Below are 24569 nucleotides of genomic sequence, written 5' to 3' on the forward strand. Positions count from 1 at the left end.
ATAAATCATTGCTTTCTAGAAGTCTTAGATCCTACTTAGGGCGTCCTCCCGGGAAATACCGGTTCTCGATTTCCCGGGAAATCCCGGGATTTATTTGGAATCCAAAGAACCGGTACTGAGCACCGAGTCCCGGTTCTCCCGGTTCCCGCCATAACATCAAATAAACATTTATATTATCAGTAAAATTAACGCACCGGCAAGTTCGGCAGCGTCGCATATATATGCAATCGATTGCGAACATCTCTAGGTGACCGTACCATAGACGCCATTAGTTTTCTTCGGACATATTATCAAGAAAAGAGATGCAAATAAAAGTATTGGACTAAGTACTAGATTTAGTTAGACTGATTTATACATATCATCTTAAGTTGACATTTAATTGAAGTAATCATTAGCGTCTCGTCAAACAAATTCGACATATTTACATAACTGGTCAGATTTTGATTTTGAACTTGTAGGTGTAATTTTGCAAAAGTTTATTATTTTGTAAGATTCAAATGTTAGATAATGACCTGAAATACCTGATTATAATTTGTTAATGTTACGTTTAAGTTTCCGCAATATTGATTACTTTTTACTCAGAGTTTAATAAATGTTATATACACAAGACTTAAACTACAATGTTTATGTATAAAACTATAAATCACATTCTTGTGTCTAATTGTTATTGATCTCCAGTTCCATGCGTCCTTAAGCCAATGATTAGATTAGGTATTTGATAAGTTCTTTATGTTAAATTATTTATTTGTGAGGTGATTATATTTTTGTTAAAAAAAAGAACTGTATTTGTTTTAAGTGTGTTGATTATTATATTACTGCAATGTTACAATTATCTTAAGTTAATCACATTTGAAATAGAAAAATATTGAACTATTATAATTAGACTGATTTATATTATAATTTAAGATCACATTTAAAATTAAAATAATGATTAGCGTTACGTCAAGTAAATTCGACGACATCTTACATAAATAGTCAGGTTGAGATATTAAAATTTGTATAACTTTGCACAATTTGTTTTTTTTTTTTTAATTACAATATTATGATAATTATGATATTGTGAACATGATAATAATGTTTAAAATATTATGGTGTTTGTAAGTATTACTTACTACACATGATTCATAACATTACGGTTATGATCAATGACACTGTTAACTGATTAATCAATTAAGACTGATTAAAGTAACTATAAAGACTGATTTAAGTGTATTATTCCTAAAACTGTTTTTTATTCTATAAAAAAATCTTAATTATTCCTACGATTCCTTTTCATTATTATTAAAGTTAGTTGCAAGATTCACAGTTAAATGATGTCAAACAAAATATATAAAAATAATTTAGCTCAGCATAAAGAACCGGGAGAACCAGGAATCCCGGTACCGGCTCCGACCCGGTACCGGGAAATGAAAAACTAGGAACCGGTCCCGGGACTGCACGCCCTAATCCTACTCAAGGGGGGAACAATAGAGTAGTAAGTGACAAAACGATATTTATTAATATTGCTGACTGCTTGTATAAAAATAATCATTGTCTGGCGAGGATTTCATTAAAATTTAGTTCAATAACACAAACTCTATAGTAATTATTCAGTAGCTTGATCGAAGAGGTAATTATCCTTTCCTTTCCTAGGCGCATTATAAATATCTCATGATGATAAAGTTCTCAAAGGTAAAATTAAGAATTTTCTTACCCTCATCAACATACATTCATAATACATATTAGAAATTATGAAATAAAACAGAAATCCATAAAGACCGCCTGTTGTTACCTGGTTTTTTAGGGTTCCGTAGCCAAATGGCAAAAAACGGAACCCTTATAGATTCGTTATGTCCGTCTGTCTGTCCGATTCTGTCACAGCCACTTTTTTCCGAAACTATAAGAGCTGTACTGTTCAAACTTAGTAAGTGGATGTATTCTATGAACCGCATTAAGATTTTCACACAAAAATAGAAAAAAAAACAATAAATTTTGGGGGTTCCCCATACTTAGAACTGAAACTCAAAAAATCTTTTTTCATCAAACCCATACGTGTGGGGTATCTATGGATAGGTCTTTAAAAATGATATTGAGGTTTCTAATATCATTTTTTTCTAAACTGAATAGTTTGCGCGAGAGACACTTCCAAAGTGGTAAAAAGTGTGTGTCCCCCCCCCCCCCCCCCCCCGTAACTTCTAAAATAACAGAATGAAAAATCTAAAAACAATATATGATATACATTGCCATGCAAACTTCCACCGAAAATTGGTTTGAACGAGATCTGGTAAGTAATTTTTTTTAATACGTCATAAAAAATTAAAAAAAATTTTTTTTTCATCAAACCCATACGTGTGGGGTATAGGTCTTCAAAAATGATATTTAGGTTTCTAATATCATTTTTTTCTAAACTGAATAGTTTGCGCGAGAGACACTTCCAAAGTGAAAAAATGTGTGTCCCCCCTTAACTTCTAAAATAACAGAATGAAAAATCTAAATAAATATATGATATACATTACCATGCAAACTCCCACCGAAAATTGGTTTGAACCAGATCTAGTAAGTAGTTTTTTTTAATACGTCATAAATGGTACGGAACCCTTCATGGGCGAGTCCGACTCGCACTTGGCCGCTTTTTTTCTTTAAAATTTATTTGTAGTTTTACATATATGTAAAATGTATAATTGTTGGTGCAATAAAGAATATTTACTTACTTACTTACATTTACCTCACACTTGTTTGTGATGTTTGACAGTTTTTAAATATTTAAATGACGTGATATTGTATTTTTGTAAGTAATTCCTACATTTCCTACCTATCATAAAAAGTAGCTGATATTATGTGTCAGGCAAGTACTGTATTGGTGGCGCCTACGCCTACCTTGTTCTAGTCGCATCTAGTATAACCAATGTCTCTTGTAACTTTGACGCAGGGTCAAGGCTGAAACAGCGGCTCAGTCGCCCAAATATCGCCTCTCTCGTTTTGAAATTAGCTTAAGTGAGCCACTGTACCCGGCTTTTTTCTACCTAGCAGCTGTTCCCCCTTGACCCTACGTATATGAATGGCATTTTAATTGCTAGAACGTGGAACACATTATCGGTCTAAAATACTTGTACTAAAGTCTTTATAAGTAGTTGAAAGGCTCGTCTCAACACGTGTCTTAGTGTTGAGTTTGTCATATCTATGCGTCGACCTACGTCACACACACACGTGAACCAGAAGTTATTCCTGAAGCTTCCAAACCGAAGGCGAGTCTATGTTCCACCTGAACACTCTACAAGAACACTCACATTTAGGATGACCAGATCTAATTTCCGGTTTAACGGGAAAACTGCATTGAAAATAGATGATTCGAGGTTATAATACGGGACGGGCCGTTTTTTTCATAAAAAATCAACATACATTTTTTTTGTTGCTAAAATATGGTATAATCAATAATTTATTACAATACAACAATATTAAACAGAACCTCTGTGTGCGAGCAAATAAATATTGTTCAAATAATTTTTCATCATTAAATGCCATTGAATCATAAAATTACGGGGCAATGGTTTCGCCAAATTACGGGACAATGAAAAAAATCATGACTGAAATACGGGACACCCCGTAAAATACTGGACATCTATTTACCCTACTCACATTACACTTATTTGTTAGGGATCTCGAACTCAAGTCACACTGGCTCGCCCCAGAAATCTACTCGCTTACGCTTGCGAACATGCGGCCAACTTTAAAAAGTGTGCCGAAGCAGCCGATATCTACCGGTCGCACCACCTCCGTTGACCCGCTTAAATGGCTATAATGACGCCATTTCTGGACGAAGCCAACTAAACTGACATTGCCCGCTTTTATACCGTAACTGCCAACTTTATAATACTCTATGGTATTCATTTACTCTATGCTAATCAGATAAGGCCTCGCAGCAATAACACCTACATGACCTATTTCTCTTCCTAAGTTCTTTGCAGATATAATTCCCATAATTTTATTACTGACACTTTCACAATTACGCTGGACGTTTTATGGCCAAGAGCGCAAATTAGACTGGCATGTAGGTCTCTAGAGAAAATTCGTCACATGCTGTACGTTGTAAATTTTTCGTGTTTGAAATTTCGCTATCCTAGAGTGGTTTTTAGTAGGTATCTACTTCGACGGTAAAAATAAAACTTAAGCCCGAAAGATAACTTTGAAAAAAAAAAGACAAGCAGGACTATGCCGCAAAATATGCACTATAAACTATTGCATGTAGCGAAAATATGGTTGACACATAAACATAATTAATCGTTGATAAATTAATACGATTACTGTACATATAAATCAAGTATTTGTACTTAGATAATGTTCTTAGTACAAATACTTAATTTACATGTCATCTGCAATAATTCACGAGGTGCATATGTAGGTCATACTGAGCTACTTTAACTAAAGGTCCAACCCCGAAATAGCAAAAAAAAAATCTGTTTCTTACATTTGTCTGGTCTGATGTTGATATTTTGTATGGGAGACAATTTTTTTTCGCGATTTCGGGGTTGGTAAAAGTTGATCAGTACCTACTGATCAACTTTTACCTATAAGTTTAATTGACCCTTAAATTATTGCAGGTGACTAAAAAACTCTGTATATGATATTCAGTGCGCGATGGAGCCACCTGATGGGAAGCGGTCACCGCCGCCCATGGATATAAGCAACATCGGAGGAGCCCCTTAAGCATTGTCAACCCTTGAGAACCTTGAACTGGTGCAGATGTTGATTGTATGTTGTACATACGTGTCGTTATTGAAGAACCCTCTAATTTACGAGTATAAAGTTGTAGTTGACGTTTATTAACCCAAAACAAAGGGGCTTGTAACTTCACCACCATGTTATTTGAGCAGGGAGGGGGCCGTGTACTAGTACATATTCCGAGATTTAGGCAAAGGTTATTAGCACCTAAACCAAACCTGATGCAATGATGATGATTAAGGTCTATACATCGGCCAGTTATTGTGTGCCCGGCGAAATATTTAGCAATCACAATGGAATTGGATATTCATTCATTTTATTACGAGCGTGAGTTTTGTCAAACAAACAAAACAGTCCTTAATTTACTGAACGCCGAAACAAGCATTTGCTTTTTAATTACATACTTCGCTTCGCCGTGTTTACAGATAAGATACAGAATTCTTTGAATTCTCAGTGTGGAATGCCAGTTTACTAACTAGACATCGCTAATAACCTCCCACTCATGGGCGTACACTGTCACACGTGCTAAACTTTTGTCACGTTGGACGATGGATATGAAATCGTAGGTGTAAACGGTTCGTCCAATTCTTTAATGAGATATGCAAGGTCGGAGAGCATAAGATGATCAAACATAACAATATGGGCGTGTTCAGATATTTATTAGCACGTAAATTCCAACTTAAACAAAGCAAGACCTTGCATGCAACATTCTATACATTTCTGAGTAAAATTAAATTCAGTCGATCGACTAAATACTGCAATGTAACGAAAACAGCATGCAAGTTCTTGATCCATCTAAATGGGGCTTTATTCTTGTATCAGATGGCTACTGTGTCTAGTAGCGTTTCCCAGCGCGCGCGCGTGGGAGTCTACTATGATTTGTTTACACCGCGCGTCGCACGATCAGCTGTTGTGACGCCACGAGCACGCCCGCCGCGTCACCATGACGCGCGGCTCGCCCACTCCGACGCCGGGTGACGACTGTCGAGTGTCGCTATCGAGCCGTGATTAGAGAATAGCGAGTTATTAGCGAGGTTATTTGTTCCGACTGTAAAGTGTGTAACGGCTTGTGGATCTAGGCTGCTGCAGTTTTAAAAGTTGCGCTTACGTCTGCATTATCCTAATCTTACCCCTGATGATTTGTCTTTTTCCAAACGAATACCTTGAGTTCTTAAGCTCATGTTCTGTATAAAGTTAATTCCGGCTAAGTATATCCCCTTTGTAATAAAACAATTGGCATCAGACTAAAACACGAGTTGAAACAATTTTAAACTAGACCCGTTCCAAGAGTTCAGGCGGAAACCTCTTAACTCCATCCAATCCGCTAGTATTACTAGTTACTAGATTTCAAGAATCGGTGCCCATAATGATAATAAAACGGGTTATTTAAAGATTTGGATTCGGAAATCTGTCATCAGACCAGAATACCTCGAGGATTTAATTTAAGAAGGTAGAAGTAGCATCTAATGTCAGATATAAAATATGCCTTAAATTATATTCAATTGGTTACCGTCATGTAACTGTTTGTGTAACATATCTATTATCACATACTTTTTACATATGCATTAGTAAATACGAGTACCCGTTATGCTAGGAGTTACAAAAACTATGACGTCCACATTTCTAGGCCACGGCCTTCTTTAAAATACAGTCATATTTTCGTTCCAAAAATTCTCCTTGACTTTTATTTTTCACCAGGGTAATTAGGGTCAATTGTTATTGAGCGTGCCCTTAACGTACTTGTGCACCCAGTGTCAGTTTACATACTTGATCGATCATATTAATTATGCCAACAACCAATTACAAACTCGAATAAAATTCAATTATTTTTTTAACTACACCGATTACAATTACACTATGATCGACGTTTAATTGTAATTATTGCATAATGGGTGTGTTTACAATATTTCTTAATCCGCAGACCGCTGCGATGCGCTCTGATTTCCACTGGACCCAAATTATGGCCTACACTGTATATAAACACAAGTATTTAACTGACCGCATATTAAACAACAAGTAAAAATACTGACAAATTATTACAGCAATCCACTCCCAACTAACTAGTATAACACATATGTAGACATGTTGTGTTTAGCGCAAGTTGGGAGGGTGCAGTAGGTGGGAATTAGATCCCAACTTTGCCAGCTGTCTTCAGGATCGTGTTATCGCGTTTCTCTCGGTTGTTTTCTATATTCCAAACATAATATGAAAACGTACAAAATACGACAGTTTTGTGTTTTTCAATAAATTAATTATGTAACTAACCCATCTGAAAACACAACATGTAAGTTTAACATCGAGTTTCAAAAGTACCCACTGTATTCCAAAATTTACAAAACGACGTTCCCGTAATTATGCTTCGCAACTGTTTTAATTGCTACGATAAACTCTCTAATTTGTTTCAGAGTTAGCTGTTACAGTTTTATCACATTATTATTGGTCGCCTGGTCTCGCTTATGACAGTTTCGTCCGTAACCGAACACCCCATCAGCCTTGGTCTCACATATCTTATATACTAATGCATTACCTATTTATAAGCGAAGCGAAACGTGTAACGTGTATAACGTGAACGTGCTGGTCTACTAGTCTAAATAATCGCTTGCCGAGTTGATCGCTCGGGCAAACCAGAATGAAAGCGCTTTACGGCTATTTACTACTTAGGTGGTTGGCAGTCCTCAACTGTGCGTTTCTCCTGAATCTTCCTACTTCACACAGCTAAACTGTAGAATGCAACTGTCGCCTGCGGTATTTCCGGAACGATACGTCCTTCAAGAAAAGAGCGTACTCCCATCTTATAGGCTGGCAACGCACTTGCAACCCCTCTGGTGTTGCGGGTGTCCATGGGCGACGGTAATTGCTCACCATCGGGCGATTCCTCTGCTCGTTTGCCTCCTATATCATAAAAAAAAAATTAGTTGCTAGGGTAAGGTCAAGTTGTACTGGTCATTGTTTCGACAAAGAACTTGACTAAAGAATAAACTCACAGTATACTTTATGTTGTTGAACTAAGGTATATGAATAGTCACTTAATATTGAACGTTGGAACATACGGTCTATATTTGGCAAGTCGTTGGAACATGAAGCCCCGCAAATGAGGCCGGCGCTGAAGACCTGAGCCTGGCTTGTGTTTACATCGACCTAAGTTCAGGTCAGGTGAATTCTTATGTAACGTAACATATCCGTTACATTTGAGTTCAGTCAACTACTAAACATTAGATAGGTATTAAAACAAGAACTATTACTTTGCTAATCCGCGAGAAAATAACGTGTTAGTCAATCAGTGCTAACCCGTTATACTTACTTGCGTATTTTTACATGCAATTAATGTTCCCGCCCTCCCACCGCAAAAATAAATACGCAAATAAATATAACAACCCACCACCAAAAGTACAAAACTCGACACGTGTTTCGCCTCTCTACGAGGCATCCTCAGGAGATGCTGGAGATGTTGACGGTCTGACTCCCGACAACTGACAACTTTTGGTGGTGGGTTGTTATATTTATTTGCGTATTTATTTTTGCGGTGGGAGGGCGGGAACATTAATTGCATGTAAAAATACGCAAGTAAGTATAACGGGTTAGCACTGATTGACTAACACGTTATTTTCTCGCGGATTAGCAAAGTAATAGTTCTTGTTTTAATTAGCATGGATTTCCGCAAAGTAACGCCTGATTCTATTAATTATTAGATAGGTATTTCAAATGGTTTACTAATATTAAAAAGATTTGCAAGGGACCATCAAAAGAACCTATTTGTTTGGACTATGGGCTAGCATAACAAAAGCTTGTTTCGATTTTTGCATTAAAATGAAATGTTTCGTGATTTATAAATGTTTATATTATATTCAATTTCAACAGGAAAGGAATCGTTACAGAGAAAAAGGTGAATATTATTTATAAAATGAGCATCAATGACCGCATACGAAAAGCAATATCCAGTTTACATGCAGCCTGGCTATATGGGATCTCATATCCGCCTTTACATATTCCATGAGGCAATGCAAAATTTATTTACGGCCGGCTCAATTACTTTCCAGCAACCTACATATTCACTTCTACTGGGTCAAGTGATCTAACGACTTCCTGGCGCAACCAGGTTTGAGTGTGTCTAAATATAAAATTGTGTTAGTCATACCCATACATACTCACTAAAATAGACACAGGCCCAGCGTAAAGGGCCGCACGGTGACATATCTCGAGGAGCGATGCTGAAAGCTGGGTGGTTAATTCGAGTTACCGACAAAATAACTGTTGTACCTGCTTTTTTTTATTAAGTAAGTGTTTCGGAAAATAGTTTACCTAATATGACACGCATGTCTCCTCTGTCGCATATCTACTAGGTCAGGGGTTCCCAATCTTTTTCAACATGCGGCGCAGTTACAAGTTTAGTATTTTGCAACGGCGCCCTTGTAAATTTAAAATCACGGTCGAAAAAGAGTGACACGACGTTGTATTATTTACCGATGCGAGCGCTCAAATAGGTACCCGCGAATATTTGTGGTTTCGGATAATGATAGAACTCACGGCGCCCCTCTTTACTTTCTACGGCGCACCAGGGCGCCGCGGCGCACACTTTGGGAACCCCTGTACTAGGTGATTATCCGTTTCAGTCGCAATCTACGTAACGTGATTCGGTTTAGAAATCTTCAACTCTTAGCTTTGAAACCGACCTATAAATGGAAATTTATGAAGTTTATTTCTTAGTTTTCACGAAGAAATATTTTTTCGAAATAGTAACGAATAACACGTTAAGCTCTACGGTGTTATATGTTTTCCATTCTTTCCTCCCGCCTTTGGTCTGTGACCTTTTCGACATTCGCCGTCCCTAAGGATGAGGAAGGGTCCATTTTGATTTTCTGTCTTGTTAACACGAATATAAAGAATAATGGGAACATTTCCGTTACTTTGCAGTATCAAAGCGCAAATACATAATATTTGTTCTAATGCGAATTTTAAATAATCTGACAATCCTTTAGATCTAGCATGGCATTATACATGAAAATAAATAGGTACCCAACCATGAGTTTAGAAAAATCTAACGGATCAACCCTAAATAGATCCCCCTGTAACGGGATTCGAAATTATGATCGTCCTGGTTCCACCGGAAGCCCGATCGTTATCAACAACGCTATAAAACGCGTTCTTTTAAAATGGTGCATTTAGCTTTTCCGATACAAAACGTTTAAACCTGAAGTTTGTACAGTCGGACACTGCGAGACCGGCAGCGTAATTCACGAAACCCTGTAAAAAGTGCCCGAAACGCTGACATTGACACACTTGTCCGTGCGGGCTTCCTGCGCTCTCCATTTGTTTTAGTTATCTCCTCCGGTTGACTTTCCAACAGATTTTCAATTGTGTTTTGCGGAATTTTCTGTCCTATTCAATAGCACTCGATATTTATTTGTTTGTTCATTTCATTGCTTTATGTTTCCTTCCGTTGTTTGAAGCACTCTGTTTTTATAGGAGTGAACGCTGTTTGATTGCTCTGTTCATTTCACGATACTTTAAATGCTTATTCGTTCGGAACTGCAGTATTGTTACAAACAATCCTTAGCTATTTTTCTAAATTGCCATTTGTTGATTGATTAGCTAGTAGGATTGTTTTAAGAGATTTAAAATCCTAATTACTATTGCCGAATATAGGAGGAAGACCCTTTCCTTCGGGTTCGGGTACACATGGATATCCATCTACAATATCCAATGACCGACATCCGCTAATCGTTTGCAATTTGACGACCCGTGACAGGCGGTCAAACGACCGGATTATGTTAAACAGCCAAAGTGCTTTTAAATGTCGCACTCGATATCTGCAAATGGACGAAAATAACTGTAAATTAACTCAAATTTTACTTACATAAATTTCATGTGTTTTAACTATTATGTGGGATGAAATTACTTAATACACATCGTACATTATATCTAAATTGCTGTGCCTCTGTATCCCTCAAGGAAGTTGATCCCCACACTGGTCCTTATTTATTCCTCCTCCCATCCGGCCAAAAACACGGAGATAAAGGACTCTCCGTAACTTCTTATTGCGGATTCACAATCCATTTCGCTCACCAAAACTTCTACCTGCTTAATGTCGAGAAAAGTTAACGCATTAACGGCTCGAATGATCTAGTTTACCTTCACCGATAGATAATTTCCTCTTTTGTCTTTTGGTGTTATTAACTTAATACCAGATCTTATTGATTTATTGAACACAGAAGCTCCATACATTTAGAAACTGTAATAATACTAACATTAGACGTAAATGTTTAAAGTAGTCTGTTTTTGATGCTTAAACTCTAATGTAGAACGGATTTGTAATTTTTTTTTTTTACATCGAATGACATATAATAATTAGTACATTACGATACAAGTGTGAAAAGTAGGATATTCATAACGAGTGGCGATAAATTAAAACACGACCGAAGGGAGTGTTATAAATCGACACGAGTTGCGAATTACCTTTTCGCACGTGTATTGTACGACGTTTTACAGTACATATGGCGCTTTAAATTTTCGACATACGCACGTATAGTGCTAGTTACCGCACTAGGGCGGTAAATTAGCGCCATATGTACTGTAAAATCATTTAACTGATTAAGAAGCATCACTCCGATGATAGGATTAATGCAAGTTATCGCGTCTACGCTATTCCCTCCATTCCTCAGTCAGACTGTTCTTAATCGCATTAAGCTAGAACACTTAAGAGGAAATGACAACAACGTACCATAGCCCATACCGTATTTGACATTTCCATTTCAGACGAGCAACAACCTCTACAAAGGCTGTATTATTATAAAAGGTTTAGTAGTGGAAGTGATTACCACCAAGCCACAAACTTGAGCCACTAACTTCCAAGGAGGTAACCGTGAGGTTGATTTCATTAAAACTTCAGGAGCGCTTCCTGTCGGTTTCATTTTGCGACTATTACGGTATTGTATGAATTGAATTACTTGATAAATGTCTAATGTAATGCTTAGTTCAACTGACACTATTGTATTTAAATATTTATGTGAGTTGTTTTAAATAATTAAATGTCTTGAGTTTCACGGGCGTTTTCTAGCTAAAATTGCATTTGTCCTCTAAAATCTACAAATACTTTAATATTGATCTTGACTATAATTTCCAAATGCTCAATAGATTAGAGTTAAAAATCACAAATTAAATGCACTTCGTGTACTTGTAGACACGAGAAAAACAAAAGTTTTGTTTTCTCCGGGCTGAGGCACATCGAAGTTCGAAGATTGTCTATTTCCATCTTTATCGCTCTTGCGTTATACAGGAACTTCTATTGTGGCGTTAAAGGATACTGGAACTTAATTTCTGGTCGCGACTTATATTCGCAAAAACCAGCGTATTTTGTTTGGGTTTGTTTTACCAGAACAGAAATGAAATGACAAGAATTCTGTATAACGTACAACGTGTAAGGCTTATTAATGTCAAGGATCAGACTGAAAACCAGCTTTGCACTACAGCATTACGCTCGACCTTTAGCATTGCATAATTTAATGCATGCTCATCAGATTCATTTGTATTTCATCATCAAGAGTAATTCGTTTTCTTTTTCTGGTATATTGTTAAGTTTAACATGGAGACATTCAATGCTTTTAATACCAAATAAAGCGTGTCCATGTCTAAGTTAAATTCCGTACTTGTAATGGATAGGTACATACGTGAAAACTTTCTATAGGCAGCTAAGGCAGGGGAAGCAAATCCTTGCGGATTTAGCTCGGGCGCCCGCCGCCTCGGCTCGTTTGATATATGAAACGAACCCGCCTGGTTGTCTGCTAAATAGTTATTCCTTTTTTATAAACTTGCTTTAAGCGAACTTTTCTCTATGGAACAGCCTTTAAAGGAACATTGGAATTGGAATCTGTTTTATTCAGAGTTTTATAGTGTTTAATTTCTTCAAGTTCGCTTTTAACGTTTTAGTCCTTACTTATGATTAATACTAATATCTTACCTGCAATTCTTGCCCATGATAAATAATCTTTTCTCCACATGAGACCAATAATAGGAATGTATAAATAATACATACTGGCTTCGGTTGCTTCGTCATCACTAGAAAACACGACGAAAGAAATAATAGCGCAATTACACTACCTACTAATACACTACGAATTTTTGCCAGACATATCAAGTTAGGTCGTGTGCTTTGGTCAAAATGAGTAGGGTAATGCGGAACATTTGTTTCGTGGCCTTTTTTTTGTTTCTGTGTACAGTTTGCTTACCTCACAGCAGATGCATGTTTTTTAATTGCGAACACGCTTGATATGTTTGCAATTATATTATGCCAGCTGTCATATCGCTTGCGTGCCCCACGAATTACTTTAAGGGCAGCCCTCTGACACAGAGATGATGTATAACTGCATGTCCCGACCGGACTGAAGGCGGTACATGCACAAAAGTAGATGAGTCGGGGTGTATTGTGTTGTGCCTCGCGGGCGACGTGATTACGGGGCGGAAACGAAACTTTCGGCGCCGACACGCCTGCCTTCGAGGCTGAAACTGCGTACCATACTAAAAACATGTAACTTGCTATACGCTTTACAGCAGCAGCAGCAGTTTGGCGCCAAGTTTTTTAAGAAAGTAAACAGTAGATTATCCTACATTTGGCATGTTTTCTACTTTTATGATATATGGATACACGTGGATTAGAGGCCAATGAAGGCCAAAAATTAGGTCAGGTAACTTCAAACTTGTTTAAGTAGTATTTGGGGATTCTTCAGGTAATAAAATATAGGTGATATTATAAATAGCCATCTGCAATAATATCTTACACGATGAAGCGCAAATAGCCATGAGCACCCGAAGTCATTAGGGATTAGGACTAATATATAATATAAAGTATAAAGTACTATATAATGTGAAAAGTGTACATATTTATGACATTTCCCATAATGCACCCCTGGAGGCAGATGAAATTTGTTGTTATAACCGGTGAGTAAACGCGCCTAGTTTTACACTAATTTATTCGTATTGTCCCGGTACGTTCCCGGCGCGGCGCATGGCGTCCTACGTTATCTCGTATGGCCATCCATTTGGCCGCGTATTCCTAATGCTAGCGTGAGCGCGGACGACTCTAGCTCAGGCAAACCAACACAACCTGACGTCCGAGATTCGGTACAAGTATACGTATAATAATTAAAGGACTAATAATACTGGTTCGAAAGAGCTGCCGACTCGCGCTTGGTACGAAACCCCTGATGTTTGCCCGGGTAGGTGTTTCGTGGCTGTGAATATAAACTTCTACATTTGGCCCTTTATTTGTTTGTGTATGTTCAAATATTCTGTAAACATGGTCATGTTATTCCCGTACTAGTAGTTTTTTTTTTGCTTAAATGGTCATGCTATGTAGAAAAACTTGTTTGAAACGCTACTTCGCTTCCAACTAAAAACTTTGTCCGACTACAAAAGGTACGTTATATATTTTATGATTTTATTTTTTAGCGTTAATAGGGGAGAGTCGACTATATTGTGCTGCCAGTTAAATAGTACGACGTCTTGATTGGCCATTAAACGATGTAGTTTTTGATGTTAGTTTGTAATAACATACATTGTGGTATTCGTACGCTCGAACGACGTTAGCGGAGAAGGAAATCAAGCCTTAAGACGAAAGTGCAGGACGCGTGCGAATTCGCCTTTACATACAGACGTAGTCCTCAGTCTCTCTGGAAAACACACTCATCACATTATTGAAAATATATTGTCACAATTTGTTCTATATCAACCACAGCTATGCCCCTACGTTTGATTTTTTCGAATTTTTAATTAGATTGTATGAAATCTGTTTTTCGCTCCTAATTTTTACAATAATCAAAAAATCTAAAAAAGTCAAACGTGAGGATATATACATATTATATAAAACATATTTTCCATAATGTCAATATCCAGAGAGGAAAATGAAGACTACGTTTTTAAGCAGAAGCGGCCGTCCCTTTTCCTCTTAATGTTGATGGTACGAGTTAGCCAACTGTTCGGTTATATCGTATTTCCAAAAAATACATTTTGACTAAAGTTGCTGAAATGTAGCAAAGATACTGACCTAGTATGCATACACATTTGCCTTCATAAACAAAATTTTTAATAAGCCACTATTCATCGTACTTTATTAATCGGACAAATACTGCTTACGAAAAACAAACCGCAATTGTTATAGAAACAGACACAACTTACGAAATCGAGAATTAATAAGTCCTACCATTTCGTAATTACAGCGGGCACAGCTGATGCCCAGGCTCACAGATGCTACGTGCTTATTACTTGGTCACTGCTCTTTTCTGTATATTTTATTCTTGTAATCATCACCAGGCGTCCTACTGCTGAGCACATGCCTCCGCTCATTGTTGAACGATGGAGAGCGAAGGTCTACATTTCAGTTTGAGTCAAAATGCTTTCGTGTTCTCCTCAAAGGGTCGCAATTCTCAATAGATTCTCATGAGTGTGGTGAGTAGGTTCAATAAATATTAGTTTGTCGATTCAGTTTTTGTGTATTTGGTTTTTTTTCCATGAGCCAGTAGGGTTTGCGAGGCAAGTGTATACTAATAGTATAACAGGGTTCGGGCTATAGTACCATAAAATCCCAATGTGGATTAAAAACGTCGCACACATATTTGAATTTCTTCAGAGATACCTATAGATAAATATGCTTAGTGACTTCCTCTTGCGGTTTTCCTTTACCAGTAAACAACGTGAATCATGGATATTTGGTTCATAACGCATTGTCAATATGGAAATCGAATTTTAGTTGAGCCGAATGATACCCAAAATATAGAAAAAAGAAATTATTGTTATAACATGGCGCTGTGTGCGTGACTTCGCGTGACGTCATGCAACACACACACGTCTGTTACATTTAATGTCTGATCCTCTGCACCGTTTAGATAGCATTTTGTATAGATGTTCGAGTCTGGGCGTGGAAACTTACAATAGATTTTCCCCCTAGATATTTTGTGAAATGTAGGTAGAAGCTTAAAAGTTTGATTTAATTTCTACGTAGATGCATGCAAAACTAGTATACAAATAAATGGCATACATGCAGTGTTTCGCATTAAACTGTTGGCAATAGGATAAACTACATATTCTGCCGCCGGATACCACGGTCTAGTCACGCTATGCTGCATAAAGCAGCCGTTATGCCTTCCTAAAAAAACATTCATTCACCCAATGTATCACTGCCAAAACTTTAACCACGCTAGTTGTTTAAATTCCCAACTTTCTCAGTTGCCCAAACTATAGGGCCTGCTATTCCATCCCCTAGTGCACGCTAGAAATTGTTCGCAGTGCTGTTCTCGGACTTTTAAAAACTACTAAACTATTGTCTTACGAGTCGCTAAAATATCAATGTTGTCGTTCAAATGTATGGAAAAATCCTGCTAGGTTGCAATTTTGGACGCTCGATGCCATCAAATATTGTTAAAACAACATTTAAGATTTTGTATCGGGTAACAACTGGTCGACGTGACTTATGCCACCTACACAATAAATACGTTAGTGTAACGTCAAGATTAGACACCCCTAACCCCTATTTCTTGATCGGATATCACATTACTGGTTTGACGTAGATGACTCGCCTCCGTCTCGTTATCCGACAGGAACAGTGTTTCCCAGTGGAGTTGCCGGCGTTCATTGGCTGGTTACACAGTTACACACACGAGAGCGCAATATTCCTGTGCTAAGCGCTTATGTTTAACTAACACACTATTTTTTTACGAAGGCGCCGAGGCGAGCATGAGCATGAACCACCGTTATGGTCCAGTAACATCGTGCTAAGGGCGCGCTAAATACCCACACCAACCACTAATTATATGCTATGTAACGACATGCAAGGTTTGGTCGATCAAATTATTCTAGCTAGTTACAACTGTTAATGAATAACAATTAACGTCCCGTGGTTTTTACATATGAAATTGAATTCGTTAATAGAAAATGTTCATACTGTATAAACTATTAAGTGGAGATAACTAATTAGTGGAGAAGCTATTTGATACTGTGTATACATAGATTAGTATTTCATTAATATATTTTAGAAAAAGATGTAAGCAATAAATGAAACACTAATAAAGCTGACAGTTTAATTAAAAGTATAAATACAAGATTATCTCTTTAAGTTCAAATTCGACGTTCTCGGAATCAATCTAGAAGAAATGTAGAAAGTATAACTAAGTTTTTAGTATCAATGAGTTAAGAATGGAATTATTATAAACACTGATTATAAAATGCATTCATTCTTAGACCATACACAACTTCCCTGCTATAAAACCCAGCGCTACCGAGCCCATGTAATAATAAATTACCTCGCCCAGGCACAACAGTATTAAACTTTTTATAATAACATTTGTTTATCTAACTAAATTACTGAATGCTAACATCAGGCTTAGTTTGTTAATACCGCACAAGTACCTAGAGACGATAGATAGATTAAGTTTGAAATAATTGAAAACAAAGAGAATTAGTACTGATAATCAAAAGACTTTCTGGGTACGTTTTTTAAAGATAAAAATATTGGCGGTTTAATTCAATGCACCTGATTAACGATGGTCTCGCCGGAAGATCAGCGCTGACCTGGTCAGCATTATGATGAGGCGAGCACATTTCGTGGTAAACAATTTCAATATGTTTTAGTCTTTTTTTGTAATATATATATTTCTGTATGTAATTTAAGTTTTACTACGAAAATGTATGTAATGTATTTATGTACCTCCTGTACCACGCACCTTACACGTACGCCGTCTAAGGCTGGCAGGCAGTTCTATTTGTTCGAAAAGAAACATCTGCTTATAAACATGTGGATGGGTTCGATTCGGCATGTCCATGTTTCGCAAACAATAGCAGGAAATGTTTTAAATTATATGCGATAAGTTTATACAAGTTGAATAACCAAACATTCTGAATATAAATAATATACAGAATTGGCGTTGGTTATCGCAATCATGTATCGCATTTGCGATCGGCATATTATGTGCGATTTTACGCGCAGTCTCGCCATGCATCCATTATTTTAATTGATCTATAATCCTCTAGGTGTCTAGGTAGTCTTAAATTTTATCAATTTAATATAATTTGCTTTATGTCTACTTATGAACTTACCCTGCCGCAATATAGGTGTGTGTATATATGTATGACAAACTAAGGAAGCTCTATTTGTAGGTATAATGTGAGAAAAGCATATATATATCTAGAATCAGTCTTAAGATATTCCATAACATTGAATACTCTAACAACTAGGTAAACTGATATTACATAACCTGGCTATTTTGGGTAGTAATCATTATTATTCATTACTAATGAAAGACGTTGATCTCGGATTATCGTTGTCCTGCCAAATACAGGTGATCCGTCATAGCCAGTTGCGTCATATGATTTGAGTGTATTTGATGATTTGTTATGTATTCGTGCACTATATTAATAACCTTATAGCCGGGAGTTATATCCGCCTAAGGGGTATTAGATAAACTCATTATTTGATACCTACTGGATAAATCTCGTTTGTTATTATAATGACATAATCAATGGTAAGTCACTTAAAATTGTATCTTTATGATTGTGTAATTTACAGTTATAAATGTATTAGCATAGGTAAATAAAACCGCACGAAAAAATATATGGAATAAGTACCAAAGAAAATAAATCATGGAAAGGTACTGTTAAATAACTTTGAATCCACAACTAACGACGTATTTTGCTTATGCATAAAATCAATCGGGTTTATTATGAAATCGCTTTAAAATAAAAACGGGTGCAAAGAAATAGTTCTATAAAGCCACGAATAGACTAGGGACGATTGTCGAGCGAAGTCCGGCAACGTTGAGGCACTTCGACCGACGTCGCTGGCTACACGTGTCGTAGGACAGTTGTCCGTCCGTGCTCTACTTTTTATATACGTAATAATTGAGATCGTTGTAAATACATAGATCAAACTTAAATGGCCATTTGTAAACTTTATTGTCTTCAGTTAATGTTTTAATACTTTCAATCGACACTTGAATCTATATTCCATACTCCATACCGGAGAACCGTTTTATATTTAACAACGACAGTTTGCACAGAATCTACGTCTAAAGCTTTATCGCCTGACTAGTTTTACCTGTTGCCGTCATTTCGTATTACTCGCTTGTTGAAAATGGCATTTAGCAAAATTCATTAATGTCCTATAAGATAATACTATAATTAAATCGTTTGCTCCTTTTGGTTTAAGAAAGGTTAACCCGTTTAATCCATTAATATGTCCACTTGGGCCCTTCAAGATGCATTTATTTTATTTCTGCATTTGCAAAAGGCATTTGCAAATGAGCTAACAGTTTAACAAATTCGCATTGACAACATGTTCTTTTTTTAACCTAGATAATAAACGTGTGGGATTAAGGCGCGATAATAGTACATTATTGCAGAGGCCGGGAAAGGGCAATTCGTGGATGAGTTTCGATTTTCAACGGTTTTCTCCATGAGGAAATAAGGTGAAATAACCATAATTTTGGTGGTGACCAAGTGGATATGACGTCCGACTTTCAATCCGGAGGTCGCGGGTTTAAATCCTGGCTCGTACCAATGAGTTTTTCGGAACTTATGTACGAAATATCATTTGATATTTACCACTAGCTTTTCGGTTACGGCAAACGTCGTGAGGAAACCTGCATACATCTGCGAAGAAATTCAAAGGTGTATGTGAAGTCCCCAATCTACATTGGGCTACCGTGGGGACTATCGCCCAAGGTCTCTCGCGCATGAGACCAGGTTTTTGCCCAACAGTGGGACGTATATAGGCTGAGTTATTATTATGCTATTAATCATAATTTGTGACATTATCTATGAAAAGAGACATATCTACGCAGTACGACGTAAGCGCCATCGACAATAAGGTCCCTTGTCATAGATAATGTCACATTTACCTAAGCATCTACCAGCACTCAAATAGAATCTTCATATCAAAAACGACAAAAAAAATCCCTCTTTAATTATTTTTTAAAACAATTAAATGCATAACTTGTTCTGCCATTTAATATTCGTTCATTCAATATAATTGTGCAATATAAGCTGTATGTGCACGCATGAGATCCTTAAAAAAAATATACCTACTATTTTTGTTTGTAGTAAGGTGAACATTTCCAAGCATTTCATTTTCTTTTCTTACGTTAGGTTTTTTACAATATGTATATAAAAGTAAAATATAAAAACACTTACAAAACAATACAAAAGATATAAACACATTATAAAAAACCTAATTTAGGGTGCCGCCAGCAGCGGGGCAAGGCCCAAGCTGCCGGTGGTCAGGGCCGCAGAGAGAGGAACCGCCGGACTATCCGCGCCGTGTCCAAGATCACCGCCTTATTATTTATTACTATTATTACGAGCCTATTGTGTCCCACTGCAGGGCAAAGGCGTCCCCCCCTCTTCTTCCACTCATCCCGGTTTTGAGCTACGACTGGCCAAGCATATTGGAGAAAAATATATTTTCTATCCGCACAGAGACCTAGAAAAATGCCTTCTATTCCATTGTATTTTAAATATTTATTTTGACAAATCGAACTTGCATTTGTCTTGTAAAATATTATTTCGAGAGCCCTTAGAGGATAAATTCTCTATAGGTACATTAGGTAAACATGCAATTATGCATGAAGTCAACCTAGCTCCAATTATATTAATTTTGTTTACTTAATATGCACGAATATTATTATCTACTTTTTTTAATGAAATAATTTTTATACAAAAAGTAACGGAATATTTGGTATATATTACCTTAGTAAAAAACAGCACGTGCAATGTCTACGAAAACGTAAAGATGCAAGAATAATATCTGTAAACGGTACTCATTAACCGTAAATTTTTATTATGCCGTTATAACATGCAGCTTTTGGGCATTATCTCTCGCCTCATAATCTTTGTTTGAAAAAGCACCATAATGCACTTTAGAGAATCTCTGCCGGGTTTGATATTGTACCGGGTCGTCTGGCAGGGTCGCTGGGCATCCGTAGTCTTATCTCGATCCACGCCCGATACATGTTATCTGTAACAAAGGCAGCCCTAACGGGCCTCGTCTATATACAAGGCTACACTTAAAAGCACTTAAACAATACAGTCGATCTATAATGGTTTTATTAAGAGACTGTGAAACCCTCGGACGTCATTGAGAAATTTCTTGGATTACGCATACTTAGTAATTATCAAATTCAAGGAATTGTCATTTGAAATACATCCATAATCCAAAACTAACAGTTATTGCGCTTTAAAAACAGCATGGATGGGCAAAAGGATATAGAGAGTTCACCGCGAACTCCGAAATTTAAGGTTTCAGTTGGTTATTTTTTATACTGCTCTAAATAACTTTCTAACAAGCCGATTTCAAACATGCCGGGAAACATGTCTCTAATGCATTTTATTGCTGTTTTTATAAAACATTAAATATCTGTAGTGGGTCATATGTTTACCTACAGTTTGGCCCAGGACTGCCTTATTTCAAACAGAGAGAATCATACTGCAGTTGCCTTACGCTAATACTAGTACTAGCATCCAAAAGAAAGGGTATAGTTTTCCTTACTTACTGACTGACAAGTTGTGTTTGCCAGACTATACTTACTAGCCAGACTATTACTCCCGTGTTCTCGGTCTTGAAGAGAATTCACTGTTCTCTGCCTACATACATACCTAGACAAAACAGGCACTGGATGGAGGTGTCAAATACCGCTAGAAGTCCGTGTGGAGTGAACGATGGCAGGCGTTAAGTGTCAGTGCTGCGGTCCCGGGTGTAACGGAGAAAAATTTAGTTAAGTGCCCGACGAAACAAAACGTTCTACATATATTAGCCGTCGATGGTTAGATCTATAGGCGAAAAACAGAAAAAGTTAAAACAGTTAGTTTCTGTTTCTGGTAACGTGTCCGCCGTGAATAGATTGAACATAAAAAAACGAAAACATCAGAAATAAATCCCATATGTCGCTTATGTCCTGTCGATGTTCGAGTAGGTTCAGTCAGCTCGATATAATTATGGACATCCAGAAAGTTTAGAAAAGCGCTGAGCCGATTGCATTATTAGGCACATCGAAAATTTGCACCTACTTCGGAAACTTAAGATGCAAACAACAAAAATGTAAAACTTTGACTGTCACCTGAATTGTTGTGCACCTGTAATCTGAATGCTTTAATCCGTTGCAGCTATAACGTCTAATTGCATTCAAATTTTCGGGCGAATGAAAATTTGGTAAAGCTGGTATTCGTATGATAGGGAAAAGATTTTTTTAGATAAAATACTACCTGTCTTGAATCATAATGTTGTAATATCTTTAAGCCCGGACTGCCGGCGACTCTGAAGCAAATTGGTATATAACTTCTCTTCGTTTCGCTAACGGTAGAAATATGCTAATTTGTTTTTAAATACAATTTCCAAGTTCCTGGGCTAACGGCGCTTGAGCGTACCGATATCAATAAATCTTAAATGCGAAAACTTTTTCAACAAATTCAATTTAGTTAGAAACATGGTTTCCTAAAATCGCGATAAATCAGCGGAACGCTGCATAAATTACACATGGTCCAACTACTGACGTGAGATCAACACGTTTTTGTGTCAAACCGCGACCAGACATGCGTGATGGCGCGACTCATAGTATGCCGAGCTGATAATGTCTAAAAAAAAAATGTTAACATTAATGTATTGGCATTCGGCAAGTCCCCGCATGTCTGGTCGCGGCTACCTAGCATGTATTAAGTATCACACCATTGCATAGAGAGAGGCACAGGTAATAATAACTAAAAGTCGAGCATTGGCATGAAACTGTCCACGTCATTTTAAATTCAGAATTTTCCATACTATTTTTACCTGCGTCTGAATTCCATTGATTGATCACTCGATTTATTCGCCTCTAAAGCTATTAAGTTATTATTATTATTAGCTTAAGTTACTTAAGTCGCTTTTATGTAGTGCGATGTGCCCGCATGCCTCACGTAAATATTATGGATAGTATCAAAATAATGTAAACGGGACTTGATAGCGTATAATTAAAATTACCTGCCGACGTCGTCGGTCAATCTTGAGGCCATGGATTACGTCCACAGTTTAGATTCAAAACGTCGGAAGGAAAATGATAGCCCTCTTTAGTTAAAATAATGTGCGCTAACTTAACTTAAAAAATATATTCTAACTACTTACTACGCGACAAAACAACACGAACAAGGTTTATGATAAGATATCTATCATATGTATAGGTATAAGAATTTGGATTCTGCTTTGCTACCGAAAGTTTAGCTGATGAAACAAATTACTAGCTAATACTATGTTTGAGGTTGTTGTCAAACTCATGAGATATGGGATAACTAGACATCTAAATCTATCGAGCCGCTGTGTAACCTAGCTTGGTGACATGGTTCTCTACTAATCACAATTTACTGACGAAAGTTAGTCAACATAATTAAAAACATTTACTAAAATATATAAATAAATGTGACGTTTTACAAGTGAAGGTACCTTATGGTGGTTGGCGCTTACGCTATTATTACCGACGCTCCAATACTAATATTAACCGCCATAAGGTACCTTTACTCGTGAACGTCACAAATCTTATGAACCGGGCGTTGTTTTATTTACGTGCATATATTAATTTGAAACAAGCTCGTAGATACTATTAACTCGTGCAAGCTCTGCTAAGCAACCCCTAAGCTCAGCCGTTTATTATTATTATTAAACATGAAACATAACTTTCCGGAACTATAGTGCTTGAGTTAGACTAGTCTTCGGCGATAATACACTTCACGCGAAAATGTATTGCTGTGAATACAAACTAAGCCTATTTGAAAAGCTTTTTGTAAGTGTGCGAACGATGAGTGTTTTGAGAGGTACCAAAGAATAAAAAATGGTAGTCTGTTGCCGCTGTTTGTTTGTCCTTCCGTCTATCGCCGAATAGTACTAGGCAGAGACCAAGAGGTCAAGTATTTTTCAATTGTAACGTACAATACAGTCAGACGTTTATTTAACGTTGGGGTTAAATAAAGACGTACAAACATTTGTCATCATTATGTGGAAAGTTGATTTGTGCTGTGAACAGAGCAGAACTGTGCATTACTGTATTACTTACTGTCTATGCACTCGGCATTTTCATCTTTCGTTATATATTTGTTTCGACATCTTGCCCGAAGACCCGTTTTTTCTAGACAAAGACACATTTTTAATTTGTATTATTTGAGACTTTCGTACATTTTAGAGAAAACAAAACACGTGAAACATTTGTTTTTAAAACTTCGGGCCCCTTTTTTATATCAATAACTGGTAATTTGGGCCATTCAAGCTACGAGTATTGGGCTGTTATTATATTAGGCTGTCATAATCTCATTTTATGTTACCATTGTTAAATGTATGTTTGTTTGTTGCAGGGCGGTGACGGACCCGCGCGACGGCCGGCGCGTGGCATTGAAGAAGCTGCCCAACGTTTTCCAGTCGCTCGTCTCCTCCAAGCGCGTCTTTCGCGAGCTCAAGATGCTGTGTTTCTTCAAACATGAAAACGTAAGTTTTCCAAAAACGTTACAATTAGTACAGAATACCTACCTGTCCATGATATCTAATACATAACTGACTTTAGCGGCAAATCAGTATAACTATGGCTTAACTATGTAAGGCTTATTCTTGGCATAGCTTAGCTGTACTACGGGAACATGTAGAATAATGGCTTATTATGTTCTTAATAATGTTTGTGCCTATTCTAATGAGAGATAAAAATACTGGACTACTATACTGAATTGCATGACTAAGGAAAGTGTTTAAGTGTAAGTATTCGTATGCGGCATTTTCATACGATTAAAAAAGATTTTCATTAAACAAAAACTTTCCACTTAGCATTTAATTCAATACTACATACTTCAATAATTTCTATAATTATAAACGATAATCTCTCTGTCGC

At 37.0% G+C, this 24569-nt stretch overlaps 1 protein-coding gene across 3 annotated transcripts in view; it reads left to right on the forward strand.

Annotated features, from left to right (window-relative positions):
• LOC133521576 (serine/threonine-protein kinase NLK) overlaps positions 1–24569 on the forward strand; it is a 144010-nt gene that overhangs the window by 66755 nt on the left and 52686 nt on the right. For all 3 annotated transcript variants that reach the window (XR_009799916.1, XM_061856611.1, XM_061856610.1), the window contains exon 2: positions 24046–24175. Coding sequence is in view for 2 of the 3 variants with exons in the window: in XM_061856611.1 (XP_061712595.1) it covers positions 24046–24175 (130 nt within the window). In the remaining variant the exon portion in view is untranslated. The remainder of the gene's footprint in view (positions 1–24045; positions 24176–24569) is intronic.

Source organism: Cydia pomonella, chromosome 9 (assembly GCF_033807575.1).
Source record: "Cydia pomonella isolate Wapato2018A chromosome 9, ilCydPomo1, whole genome shotgun sequence".
Taxonomy (NCBI): Eukaryota; Metazoa; Arthropoda; class Insecta; order Lepidoptera; family Tortricidae; genus Cydia; species Cydia pomonella.